This window comes from Ptychodera flava, chromosome 21 (genome assembly GCF_041260155.1).
Source record: "Ptychodera flava strain L36383 chromosome 21, AS_Pfla_20210202, whole genome shotgun sequence".
NCBI classification, from domain to species: Eukaryota; Metazoa; Hemichordata; class Enteropneusta; family Ptychoderidae; genus Ptychodera; species Ptychodera flava.
The window spans coordinates 10153516-10167683 of NC_091948.1; the positions used below are offsets into that span (position 1 = coordinate 10153516).

Below are 14168 nucleotides of genomic sequence, written 5' to 3' on the forward strand. Positions count from 1 at the left end.
TTCAAACTTTTACTTTTTTGAGGACATGTTTTTATCGATATCTCCTGATCCGCGCGCAGTCGCCACGTCAAATATCGACCGTTGGCACTAAAAATATGTTTTTTAAAAATGTTACCAAGTGCGAGTGCCACTTTAATGTCTGCGTAAAGACAGCGGCCTGTACATTCGTTGTGTAGCATCAGTACATTCCATGGCATGTAAATATGCGAGAAAATGCTATTGTAATAGTCTCATTTTCTTAAAATTTTCACACTTTGGTAGGAGAAGCTATACAACAGATAATACTGAAAAAATTAATATAACTGTGCTTTAGGTAAAACGAAAAAGTATTTATTTCCTAATAAAGTATGCGAGAATACTTCGGCAGCGTTTTTGACAATTTTTGATGAACTTACGATTTCGTATCTTGAACAGAAATGTTTCAGAAATATTTACCGAAAGGAAATGAAAATATTTCAATCCAGCAAGCATCCTTGTTTTGAGCTGAAATTTCCCATACATAGGATGCATAAAACCAAAGGGTAGGACGTCCATCCAAGCGACGTGTCTGAAAAAGTGCTTAGGGAACAAAACTTTTCTCATTTTCTTGTCAGCTCACTTACATACAACACAATTGCAAAGAAAAGAACGATACATTACATTTTTAATTAAGTGGCCTCAACAGTTGTACTCTAAACTTGTACTTAACTTTACAATTCCATTTTAAAGTTACCGAAGCCAGGTACCAATTCTGCGACAATCTAACATTATTTGGATATAATTAAATTGCTGTAAATGGTGAGGGATCGATAGCTAACGCTAGAACGTTACAGTTCAGAGAGAGAGAGAGAGAGAGAGAGAGAGAGAGAGAGAGAGAGAGAGAGAGAGAGAGAGAGAGAGAGAGAGAGAGAGAGAGAGAGAGAGAGAGAGAACACTATGTCATCTCACATTGATGATTTTTGAAATATCTGATTAACAGCCAGATAAATCTCTTTAGATGACCCTGCTCACCCCCAGAACAAAATGAACTGACTACCCGTCCCGGACATATGGTTACCGCCATTTGTGAAAAATGATGTAGTCATTAAAAGCGATGGGCCCACCCTCTTACAACTTAAAATAATAATATCATCTCAAGCTCCTCATTACTTCAAGCCTCGTGTAACTTGGATTTATTTTGATTTCAGGAAGAAACGTTTGCTACCAAGATAATTTACATCGGAAAAAAAGGTAAGCTTTAATCAACAGATTAGATTTATCTATCCGTCAAGGTGAGAAAATGATGTTCAGTTTCACGGTCAGTAAATATTTATGATGTGCTTTGATATGATAGAGTAAACAATCAAATTATTTTGTAAATACAGGAGGCGGTTCACTGTTGAATGAATCCGAGCGATAATCGATAATCATGAATTTGTTAACGTCTGAACAAAAACCTAAAAGACCATTATATTTACCTAGCTCATGACTTCAGATCATTGCAAATTGCAGTTTTCAAGCAGAATCAAACTAAATTGCTCAGAAAACGTTTTTTGCCAGTTGAGTTTAAATGCCGTCGAATGTAATGAAAATTTTAATGTAAGTATCGAGAGGATTTGAAGCCTCGAGCAATTTACATTTTGAGTTATTTCTTTTGCCTTTGGGTGCGAGAACACGCGTGTTTTTTCGTCTATTCTTGTTTGATCTAGCTTCCCTCGGCACCAGGTCTCACGTCGGATTACATTAGCTCATGGTTTGCTTTTTTTTACCTCCAGTATTAGTGTGTGGGTTGTCTTCTTTCATCAGGAAAGGTGTACAACCTCCAGCTGGATTGTCGTCAGTGGGCCTAGGGTAAATGAAGCTTGCATTCGTTAAAACTCGACTAAAATGACGCCACCTCAGTCGATTCCCCCTCCCCGAATCACCTATCTGATTTCTAGATGTTCAAATTTTGATGAGAAATGCCCCCGTGTGTCAGCAAACATGATGAGAAATGCTCCCGTGTGCAAGCAAACATGATGAGAAATGCTCCCGTGTGCCAGCAAACATGATGGTAGATTAATAGTATACTTCTCGCCAACAGCGTATATTAATAACCCCTAGGAATAAAAACACGATTGGAACTAATTTGGGATAATCAGATCTTTATATTTTTCAAATTTCTCAAAAATGTTAGGTGCCCTACAGCTGAATGTTGCAATATTGCACATTACTCATAAAAACAAGTGCATAACTTAAAAAGAAAAGCAGATTAGCTTACATTTGCAGACTAAACCGACATTACTTTACCATCCAATTATCCCAAATTAGTTCAAATCGTGTATAAAGTACTGTTATTTTTCTTATGAATTCGCGAAAAATACACGATGTCGCTCCTCTAGTACTCACGGTGTCGCATATCCCGTCTATGCTCAGTATGTTGCAGTAACAGTCAGTAAAAATTCTGATGAAAATCAGTAAAGCTGCCTTAGAGACACTGGAACTATTTGGCGTTTCACGTTCTGACCGTGGCTTGTGCAATATTTCGCTGAGCAGCAACACGGCGATGTGTATTTTTGTTTTCCAACGGCTTCGCATTAAAGGGATACAGTCGTCGGAACTGTGCTCAAAGGTCGTATGGGACCCAAACGACCGATGTAAACATTGTATCCAAGGTACGATGTTGATTGATGAAAGTTAAAGCATGTCTGTCATAATCTACATTGTATAGTTTCAATATTGCAGCTACGATGATGAGATATCGTGCACGAAATGCATTGTTTGTAAACAAGAAACTCGCACAGGCACAGTTCCGACGCGTCTTCCCTTTAAGTCCCTAGCGATCATCAAGAAAATGACTATCTGAGCTCCCATGGTTCATAGCACCCTATTTGATCCTCTAGACGAAACTCCTCCCTTACTGATGGGTTCAATGAACTGCCTGAAACGAGAACTTTGAGACTATAGAGGACTTTCTAATCGCACAACTTTGCAATCTGGAATGTTTCAAGCAACGATTTGGCAGCTGACATTTACAGTCAGATTTGTAAAAGTTGTGAAATCGTACCCAACGTCTGAACATGCTACCGACATAGAGTTCTAAAAGCTGTCAGTCTATTGTCTTAGAAACTTCAAAGTCGACCTCAGAATCTCCTAAAGGCTGCTTTTTTAATGTCATCCTGGTAATTTCAAAGTAATAATAAGACTTGCGCAGCTTGGCTGCTGCCAAGGTTATACAAAAATGCAAAATCGACGGGTTGGACGATTAACCCCGCTCAGCACAATGATAGAAGCGAGCTATCTGAACAAACCAAGTTGTGAATACAGCTTGAATTGCCATCGTTAATGTGATGTAATCAATCAAGCTGGCCATCTGAAAAGGTTGTCATATAATTGCTTTAACAGTAATTGATGATCATCAAGATTCTGACGAGGGCCCACAGGATCTATTTTTACAAACACTATCAATTAAAAGATGTTTTTCCCTGAGATTGATGTAGATATGATGGAGGATCTCATGAAATTCAAATCAATTCCAGGGTAATTTATTCTGATATGGATTAGAAGGTACGTATGTGGGTGGGCAGCATGGCTGTGTGTCGTGACATTTTCATAATGCTTTCTTCGACCTTAGGGACCGTCTCAGATTGTCGCATAAGTTCAAGAAACGAAATTTCTTCATTTACATCAAACCCCCCTCCCCTAAACGAAAGTTCAAAAGTGTGAAATGTTGATGTCTGCCCGAGAGTACAATGTAACATTTTGCTGTAGCTACTGAAGAATGTGTATCCATTGAGCACATTACATTATCAAGTAGTCGATCAAATTTTAGTACTAACCATAGCATGACACAAACGAGTTGGAAACAGTTACAGCACAATTTTTTGGCACAAGTGTGCAGTTGTTGTTCATTTTTACACACAATGTAAAGAGTACTTGTAATCAAAAAATAAAAGTGCGACAGTGAAGTTCACTAATTGAATGGAGGTCAAACCCCTCCCCTCTAAACGAATGAATTTCGCTCTTTGAACTTATGCGACAATCTTAGACGGTCCCTTACAAAATCCTCAAATGCGTATTAACTTTTTGCTATGCCAGGGCCGTAGCCGGGTGGGGGGGGGGGGAGATAGCTGCCCACTTGAATTTTCCACACTTTCAATATGTAAATTTATGTAAATTACCCAAATCCCAGCTAAACTAGGTTCTCCCCCGCTCCCTTCTTGGCAATTTGGTCAGACTACGGCCCTGTATGCATTATTTCACCGGTTGGTTGATGCTCAATATAAATCTGAGGCGCGGTTTATAGGGTATGACCAGAGTACCGCCGCCTTGGAGTGACTGTGGTATATCCTTGACCAGCGTAATTACCCCGGATGCATTCCTCTGTGGTTCTATTATACATGTTCATGTTCTTTTAGACGTATTTATTGGCGTTTGTCCGTGTAGCATAAAATGAGATTCAGAGTTTTTTCAGGCTATGTGGTCTTGCGCATGCCCTGTGTGAGTCAGAAAGTAGACTGGCGCATTTCTGTTCATTCTTACTTTATCGAAACCTATCTACACAAAATTTTGCTCAAAGTTCTCAAACTCCCTTGCCGTACACAAAGCTTGAAACACCCATATAAAAAAATCTTAAACAAATAAAAAAAAAATTACGATGAACCACGTAGGGCCAGGTAGGGATTCGGGTGATCTGATTTTTTCCCGTTGACATCATTGTACTGGCAACAAAAATCTCACTGTAACGATGACAGAGAACAGTATGACCTGTATAGACCTCTTTCCGTAAACAGAACCTTGTATCACCGTTTTATAAAAGCGACCTACATAATGCAACGCGGCGTGTTATGATTTCTCATACCACATCCCCTGGTGATGCTATCAGGTAATCTGGAAGTTAGAAAGGATCGCACTAAAATTGTCACTGACTTCGTGGAGGAATTTTTTAATTTGCCTGCGCGATGAAATGTTCATGTTGAGCGATCAATCTGTGATCGGCAAAATGACTGACACGAATTGCAGTGTCGTCGGAAACTGTGCGGAGGGTTTCTAGTTCTTCATGCTGTTTCCACGGTAACATCAGAACAGACGTTAAACACTGTCTTTCGCATTCACTGCATCTTTATCAACACTGATCAATGTTTGCTTTCTGGATGACATCATTAAAGTCGACACTAGCAATGCTTAGATCTTTTCTGTCCGTTTACTTCATTAGAGGGTAGTCTCATTCGGAGAGATACATGTAAAAGGATGCGGTCGGTCATTCCTTCGATTGCATTAGTTGTCATTCATTTGATCCCGATTTTTTACAGTAGCACTTAACACATTGCAAGCTGTGTTACTGTATTGTGTCAGAGGTCTTACAACCAGTAAACGGTCAATATAAGAGATATTGGCCCTGGCACCAGGGTCTTCCATAGACTTTGCTATTTGTTATTCATACACCGACCAAGCGGCTTCCTGAGAGAGTGGAAGCTGAACGAAGTATGGTCTAGAAGGTATTGCACGCAGTTTGCGACAGAACACGGGAAATACAACCCGAACCCAGGATCGTGTAAGAAGTATTGCAACCCTAGTATAGAGGTTATATTGCACCAAAATATTATAACCAGCTATACAATATAAAAGTTGCAACTTCAGAACAGATGACTGCCCGGCAGGGGCCCGGCAGGTACAACTCCACTGACAAATCCTACACATATTGTAAAGATAGTGATCTGGTTTGCCTTGCATTGAATGATTCCCTGGAACCGCTGCACACTGACCTCGGGAAGTCATTGGTCTCGGTACTTTCACAGCATCGACAGAATCGAATGGAAGATAAAATAGAACCAAACTCGCGTTTCATCGAGCCAATCTTGAAATGTATCAGGAGAAAAGCTTTCTGATTGGCAGAATTTTCTTATCAAAACGAATACACATATGTCCTTAAAAATATGAAACATGGAATATAATAATTAGGAATAATCTAAGCGATGCCAAGGACCTTAACCAATTCAAAAGCTCTTTGGTGGTCTATGAATTCAGATGTTTTGAAACTGAAAAATCATAATTTCAAATTTAATCAAAATTATAGTGTAAATGAGGTCACCGGGGGCATCTTCTAACAAAATTTCAAAGCTAACAGACTTGAGGTATTGACCCAAATAAAGGATAAACCCCTTCAAAGTGCCATTACGTAGTTTGACATTAATTTGAGTGTATCTGAACACGGTCAAGTATAAGAAACCAACAAACAAGATTTAAAAGTCGGTACCAAAAATGTTTCTGAGATTATATGTATGTAATGTGAGCAAAATAAGTATCAGTGCGCTGACAGTTTGCAGGAAGTTCAAATGTAAAAAAGTTGACGGCCTATGTACAATCCCTATCTGATATAAACTCCGACACCTGCCAGCGGAGCCAAGAAAATTGGCACCAAACCAATTTCACGGTTTAATCCCCAAACAACATAAACCAAAACCTATCTCGCTAATTATATTATCACTGCAAAAGGGGCAATTTCATGAACCCGAAGATGGATCTGGATCACCGAAATTCATTATAAGTTCAATATCTTCTGTCATCTCACTTGATGGCCCCGTGGTCACATTCCTGTTGATGAAGTATCAACGATGCATGCCATGACAGGAAACTCAATAAATTCAATAAGATTTCCCTCCAGCTTCCATATTCCATCAATCACGACATCTGTTCTGGAATGCTCAGTATTGGGGAAAATAGCTGTTGCTCCAGTACTCCATAAAAAGGCAATTTCCTGAACACAAATGTGCCGGTAAAAATCAAATTCTCTGTTCTCTTCCTTGGAGCCTTACATCAACTCCAATCTGTAGCAATGTCAACTGCCCTACTGCTACGGTAGCAAGTGACACAGTTGCTCATTTCAGAACACGCAGCATATGAAACTAATGAATTTTGACAGGAAAAGTGCAGTGGTCTGAAATATGTACATTATGCAGGGGCCGAGGACGTCTGATTCAATTAGTTGACTGTGGATAGCTATTGGATGTTTCGTCGATAGGGTAAAATGCTAGACTGGTTTTAAGTCCAAGTAGGGTTTTGGTCATTTATGGTGGAGCGAAACCAACTATCCCACAATGCAATGCAATTTCATCAGGTCGTGAAATGAGATCAGAATGAACAATTTTAAACCTTTATATAATTATATTTACATGTGGTGAAGATAATTACGTTCCTTGAGTGAGTAATGTTGAAATCATGTCTTCTAACAGGTGGAACACCGACTTTTCTGACGTTTGACTGGCAAGTAAGATCAAATTGTAATGACGCCAAGTTGTGTTGTTCCTTTGCTGTCACCATTATCCTTATTACTGAATGGTAATACTAAAGTGGAGGACAATAATCCCTGAAAAACATGTTGAGTTTAATGATTCTAGCATCCTTGTAGGGGTGATTACACAAGGATTTACGTAACGAGTTTCTTGGAAAAGAAACAAAATCTCTCGTTTTTCATGAAAATGGCAGGACTATGCAAGGATGGCTTTTATCTATAACCTTCTGGCAAATTTGCATTTTGAGTTGAGTCACCTGATTCTGACAGGTGACCCATTTTCAAAAGGTTATGGATCCATTCTGCATTGGTTCATGGTCCTTTTCTGGTGAGGGAAGGAACCTTCGATCATAAAAGCTGACCAATGAGAAACGTAATTTCTTTGTACAGGGGGGAGGGATCACATCCCAGTGTGTTTTGCATGAGCCAAATTCCCAATTTGTTGCACTTATTTTGAATCATCTTTGGTAGTAAGGAGTTTTGTTTTGAGGGGGACGGGGTGGGGGTGGGCACCGAAACCAATAAATTGTTTCTCATGCATCAACTTTTATGATAGACCGGTCCCTTACATCCATTTGTCACGCAACTTTGACAGGTTTTGGGTGATTTTGAGCTGCAGTTTGGCATAGAAAATACCAAGCTTTAAAATATTTTCGGAATTCTATTTTAGGTGAAGTTGGTTCATTTGACTTCATATCACATTTCATATCACATTTGAAACTGCACGAGTTTACCCTTTCACCACAATGGTTTAGCCTAAACCAATTGTTATCAATGGTGAGTTTGGACCTGTCCATACGTAATTGAGGGTTATGTTAAGAGTGTAGGAATGCACTCTGTCCAAGGTTAAACTTCATGCGCGACCTTCAACTGTTTATGCAAATTAGCTAATTTGCATAGTTCAGATAACACGTCTGCCATTGATAGTTCATAGATCAAAGTTTTCATAATCACCATGGGATTTAACATCTTATGAAACATGCAACATGAAAATTTTGGGGGTCACTTTATTAGGATTTACCTGAAATATGCCTGGGGAGACGTTCAGAGCTGCAATTTTTTTACTGACAAAATTGTGTGGCTGAATATACACTGATGCTAATTTTTGTGGGAATTGGAAACGTTTTTTTTACTATTTTTCAAGAATCAAAAACTGATGCAAAACCTGATTCGTAAATATAATTTAAAAAGCATCAAAATTCATCATCTTCAAAATTGCTTTGTCAATGGAACTGTTCAAAGATAATATTTTTGAATTATTGTACAGTTGTCTATCCATCATATCATCTTCTGTTTGGAAACAGGTTTAAAAGCAGACATAAAGTTGACACTTTCAAATAACCACAATAGACAGAAATTATCATTTGAGCATTTATTAGCACCCTGTATTTGTAAATGTTATGGAATTTTCATCACTACTAAATCTTACAGCCCAAGTTCATAAATTTTTATTTATCAACCCTTGACACCTTCTTCAACATTAATCAATAGTACAAAAGGTTTTTGTTCATTCACTCTCTCAACATTTTGTCCTTGCTGACGGATGCTAAAAAGCTGAAGTGAATTGCAGTGTTTCTGAATAAGTTGAGATCTTAGATATTTTAATCAAAAAAAGAATACATTACATATTCTCTATATGCAAAGATTAGTCAACTTTTTTGTGAGTTTGGATACCAAAAGTGTAAAAATCATCTACTAGCATCCTAAAAATTTCATCAAAGTGTCCATTATTTCACTGATTTGTTTTTGAAATACTCTATGAGAGTTCACACCCCAATATGGGAATATGTGTTCCACTGCTTGGATGGTCCCCTACACTGATTGGTTGGATTTCACTGTGGAGCTCTCTGCTGACCAACTACATTCCTTGTTCTCTTTCCAATTGGTGCTGCCATCGGCATATACTTCCTGGACAGGAAAGTGAAAAATGGCACTTTGTTAACATCAATACGCAAATGAGAAAATGCTTTGTGAATAAAGCGGATGAATTCACTGTATATGAGTGCACAGTAAACCCAAACGCTGTATTTTCAACCCGTGAAATTACACAAAAACAATTACAAGCTTTGCTGTATGCCATATACAGTACACTAATGACACACAGATGGCTCTACACTGAAGCAAATATACATCCAGATGCGATATAAAACACTGCAAACCTGTACCACTGATTGAAGATAAACTACCGATAAGATCACGCTTCATGCCACATAAGGATGCTTTCTCCAGTTTGTGTGCAGTTTATCACAACATTGCCATTAGGGTGCCATTCCAGCTCCGTCAGATTTAATCTCCAGGATGCCGAAGCGAGATTAGTTTATGGCTTTTGCTTGTTTATGGTTTCCCAAAGTCATATTCTTAATCTCTTCTGACATCTCCTCCACCTCTCAAGATTTGATATTTGCATTTTACGATGAGAAATCAGAAACATTACGGGTGTTCTGGCTTAGACGCAGACATGCACTACCTTGCAAAATGCATTTCAAATCAATCTGGCAGATGACCATTTACAAATGTACGGCTACAGAACAAATACACCAGTGATATGCTACTGAAGACCGTTTTAGCCTCCAAATGTGACCTTTGATTTAACAGAACATCATGTAGTCTTAGAGCCTCTCATTACCGTTTCTCTGAGACTGTAGAAAAATTCTCAGAAACGTTGTTATGATCCAAGCAGGAGATACAAATCCATTATACATATTGAAACCAAATCAGGTAATGATAGTGTGCCACACAGTGAAATTCATCTAAACCATCTAATCATTTTCCACAAGATGCACGTTTTAAGTTTTGACGGCCACTCTTTAATTTCCCTGATTGTCTTTTTTGCATAAAGATGACAGACAAGCTGGCTTTCCTTGTTGGATTACAATTTTCCAAAAACAAATCTGATTTGAAAACATGACGCAGTTTAATCATTTTGTTGATGACTTTAGCTGTCACTCTCCATAATGTAACAACAACAACGTACATTGGTAGACCTCGACTGAAGCAGGTCAACCAACCCTTGTTCATCTTATGCACACAAACCATCTTGGACAAATACACACAGATAGTAGGTAGAATGAAGGTACTACGCTTCGGAACTGTATTGACTATATAAACCATCCACAAACCGGTACATAGAAATCACACAAGATGCCAGCTCATGGAAATCTAATTTGGAAAATCTGCATATACTGAACAAAAATATTAAAATTTACGACAGTTAACCCTTTCAAGCACCAAGTACTTATTGATTGTATTTACTTCACATTGTCTAAATGTGATATGGGACTAAGTTACAACTGTCTGTACATTATACATAATCTAGTCAAGTCGGCAAGAATTTCACAGAACACATCACGTGTGACTGCGTTTTAGTAGAATTTATCACGGTTAGTGGACGGTTAAAAGTCACTCAGCACTATTACAGCTAGGCTACCAGATATTTCTTTCAAAACACGTTTTTGGTCTCTAGACAAACATGACAGATTAAACAAAAGATTTCATTTTCTTTTGAAATTACGCACGAATGATCATCCAATTACCCAGGCACTGGTAGTGTTGCCATACAGACAGGACTGTCATAATTTATTGCCAATGGTTCCTGACTCAGTGCAGATAACTGGCTGTGTTTGCACGGTCATTGAGACAAATAGACGAACTATCCAATCTAATGGGAGTGTTTGTAGAGTGTGTCCATTTGACTAATTAGAGTATAATGAGAAAAGAAAAACAGATTCTAAGGAGATGCCAACGCTTCAAAACAATGCCATCTGATCAGACCTAATTTGACTGGATTTCTAAAAACAAACAATTCAATGAGCCTTGAGACACAATGATTGGTGTTGTCATGGTTACCTCTCATTTCTCCAACAATACTGATGTACTTGTTTAATCCTGCCCAGACTGTACATGTTCTTCTCCTCAACTGATTTTCAACTATGCCATGGCTTTTTTTCCCTTTTTCTGCCATCAACCAGGGAATGATACCTCCATTCATTTCCAAAACATCTTTACGTTCTCACATGGATTATCCGCGGATTGTTTTAAACTTCTGTAGGTAGGTCCTTTTAAAATCCATAAAACTTTGACTGATGAAATTATTCCTAAGTTAAGTGGAGTTTACTAGTAAAATTCAGCTTAGAGGATTATTTCCCATTAACTTTATCAAAAACTTGACCTCTCTATGTAGGTGATTTCCATCCAAATCTAATTGCAATTATTAAGCTGTGTTATTTCATTGTTAACATTGTCTTAACCCTCATATAATTCTAGAATGTGTGTTCTATACGCTTCATTTCAGAGGAAATAATCTGCTTCAGACTGGTTTTTGTATCAATGAACCGACTTGTAATAAATGGCCACTGATATGCAATTTGGCACCAGGCCAGTGAACTACATGTTTTCCACTCTTAGGGTTACGCCAATACAAATAGTCACACAAATCATCGTGCGACACAGATATGAACCCTGGGTTAAATCTAACATGAAATGATGACAGAGTTTGGGGAAGTAGGCACAGATACTGCAACAAACATGAAGTTCACATAATTTTTTTGACAAATCTAGAGACCACCACCTCATCAGCTCAGCAAATGGAATTTGTTAGTTTTTAGGTCAAAACCTAGCCACTCCTTGCCCATTAAGTTAGAATTGTCTCTCGGACTGATATTCAGACTCTGAACTTTTACAATTCTTTTCTGATCTATCTCTTGTGGGGGCTCATGTTAAAGCTTTTGAAGTAAGACAATTTTTTCCATTTCAGATTTTCAAAAAAATTAAATATTTTATTTTTCTCCATAGAGTTACAAATGGAATGGCAGCAATTTTGTGTTTCAAATACTAAATTTTAGGTAATTTGTTTCTCTAGTACCAAAATTTGCACAGTGACCCCGTATTTTTATTTGTGGTTTGGTGAGAGAAAGGTTGAAAGTTTCATTGAAGAAAGTTTGAGCAAAACAAATCAGCTGATACAGGCACAGTTCAGTGTTTTAGTTTCCATTGCCAGCTGACTAGGTCTTCTCTTTCTCTCTTTTCTCAACACTTACTCTCATTCCACAGAGAATAATGAGGCGATATTGAATTCTGTAGTCTGCCTGCTTCTTCAACAGGTGGTGTATTAGTAAGCTAACATGGTGAGGCTTGAAAGTAAGCAGATACAGGGAAATAAAAAATGTATCATTCCCTTTGGTGAAATTTGTCGGATTAACAAGTGACACATAAAACAACAATACCGCATAAAATGGCGCTGGTCATGAAGTAGTTTGCATTTTGCTTGTAATAAATTGTTTCTGTAAATGCAAATGTGATACTCACAAATTGATTTGAGCTTAGGTATCGTTCCCCTAAATGAGTGAAGTTTGCATTTTGAACTTCTGTGGCAATCTATGACAGTCCCTTATTTTCACTCCATGACAAGGTTGATGGCTGGGCCAACCTACATTATACTTGCAGGAATTTCACCATTCCATGTGAAATAACACAACAATGGCGATGGGGCGTATTCATTAACTGCACATGATTTAATTCAAGCTATTAATTGAGAAGCACAACGGTGATCACTTCACACGATACAGGTCTGCACAGGGTACGTGTATTATGGTTCAAGTGGAATATTGCCTCCAGCTAGGTAAGCTGATAACGAATCAGTCTGTAGAAGATGAAAACGGCATGGATTCTGACAGAACATTTCGACACCCTGGCTGCAATACAAGAAAATTGACCTATCCTCATTCACAAAGACCAGACACCAGAGAGAAGGTCACGCATGAAAAATTGATGACAGACGTCAGATGAAGAGCCAGAAAGTAAAATTAGATCCTCAACTTTATAAATAAAACATAGCAAAAATGAAGACAGCGAGTCAGTTTTACAAATTAATGGCAAGATAACCTGTATCTGACATTGTTGAGTTGAATATGATTAAATTCATGCTTTTCATGCTAAGACTCAATTTCACCAGATGATATTTGGATGTATAAATAAAATATACTGCTTAGCAACAAATATATTAACTGAGATGGCATATGAAATATTCATGTGGATTTTCATGCTTGCTTGAACTCAATGAAACCCTTGTCTGAAAGGAATGCATACTGCTACCGGCAAATTAGTGATTTCAATCAGCATGCTTCATTAACACTCAATAGTGGTCACTTTTTTCATCACTTCACACCTACTGTCAGTCCATTGTCTCGTTATGAATTGACTGCAGTAGACTTCAACTTTGGTATTTATGTTTTCAAATTTTACATTTGCTTCCGATGCAAAGCCCTACCCATTACTCAGGACAGAGTTATCAGACAGACACATGAATGAGTACACATATCTCACAATCTTCTTAAATCTTAAATCTATTTCATGTTTAAGGTAGAATGCGCCTCAGGGACAGATATTTGGACTCTAAATTTTTTACAATTCTTTCCTAATCTACCACTTGTGGGGGCTCATTTTAAACCTCTTGGAGTAACAATACTTTTCACCGTCTGTAGTACTTCGAAAATTGAAATATTTCCACATTTCCCCATAGAGTTAACACAGAGATGGCGGCCAATATCGGTAAAATGTTAGGTAATTTGTTTCTTTAGTTCCAAACTTTACTGAGCGAACCCTGATTTTCATTGTTGATTTAGTAAGAGAATGGTTGAGAGTTTCATTGAGACCAGTTTGAGCAAATGCTTTCAGTCTTTCATTTTTGAGGCGCATACTACCTTAAAAACTATGAAATAATTTACAACAGTATCCCTGATACTTCATGACATTAATCAAATACACTATACCAGTACATGATAAAATTACATACACAAAATACAATGATTGGCTTAATGCATCATCTGATTAATGTGTATGAACCACTTGACAGTTTCTTTATCGCATGAATAATTTATTTTTGACATTCCAAAACACCACCATCTAATTCATTCCTGTCCCTATACAATGTCGTACCCTAATC

General features: G+C 37.9%; 1 protein-coding gene and 1 long non-coding RNA gene across 3 annotated transcripts in view; one reads left to right on the forward strand and one right to left on the reverse strand.

Moving 5' to 3' along the window:
- Window positions 1-14168, forward strand: part of LOC139121368 (uncharacterized) — a 102302-nt gene that overhangs the window by 42858 nt on the left and 45276 nt on the right. Inside the window, exon 2 of the long non-coding RNA XR_011549266.1 lies at window positions 1167-1209. This is a non-coding gene — a long non-coding RNA (uncharacterized lncRNA). The remainder of the gene's footprint in view (window positions 1-1166; window positions 1210-14168) is intronic.
- The window catches only part of LOC139121358 (molybdopterin synthase catalytic subunit-like), a 35226-nt gene continuing 29643 nt past the window's right edge, over window positions 8586-14168 (reverse strand). For both annotated transcript variants that reach the window (XM_070686178.1, XM_070686179.1), the window contains one exon: window positions 8586-9136. In XM_070686178.1, coding sequence (XP_070542279.1) covers window positions 9041-9136 — 96 coding nt within the window. In that variant the 3' untranslated portion in view covers window positions 8586-9040. The remainder of the gene's footprint in view (window positions 9137-14168) is intronic.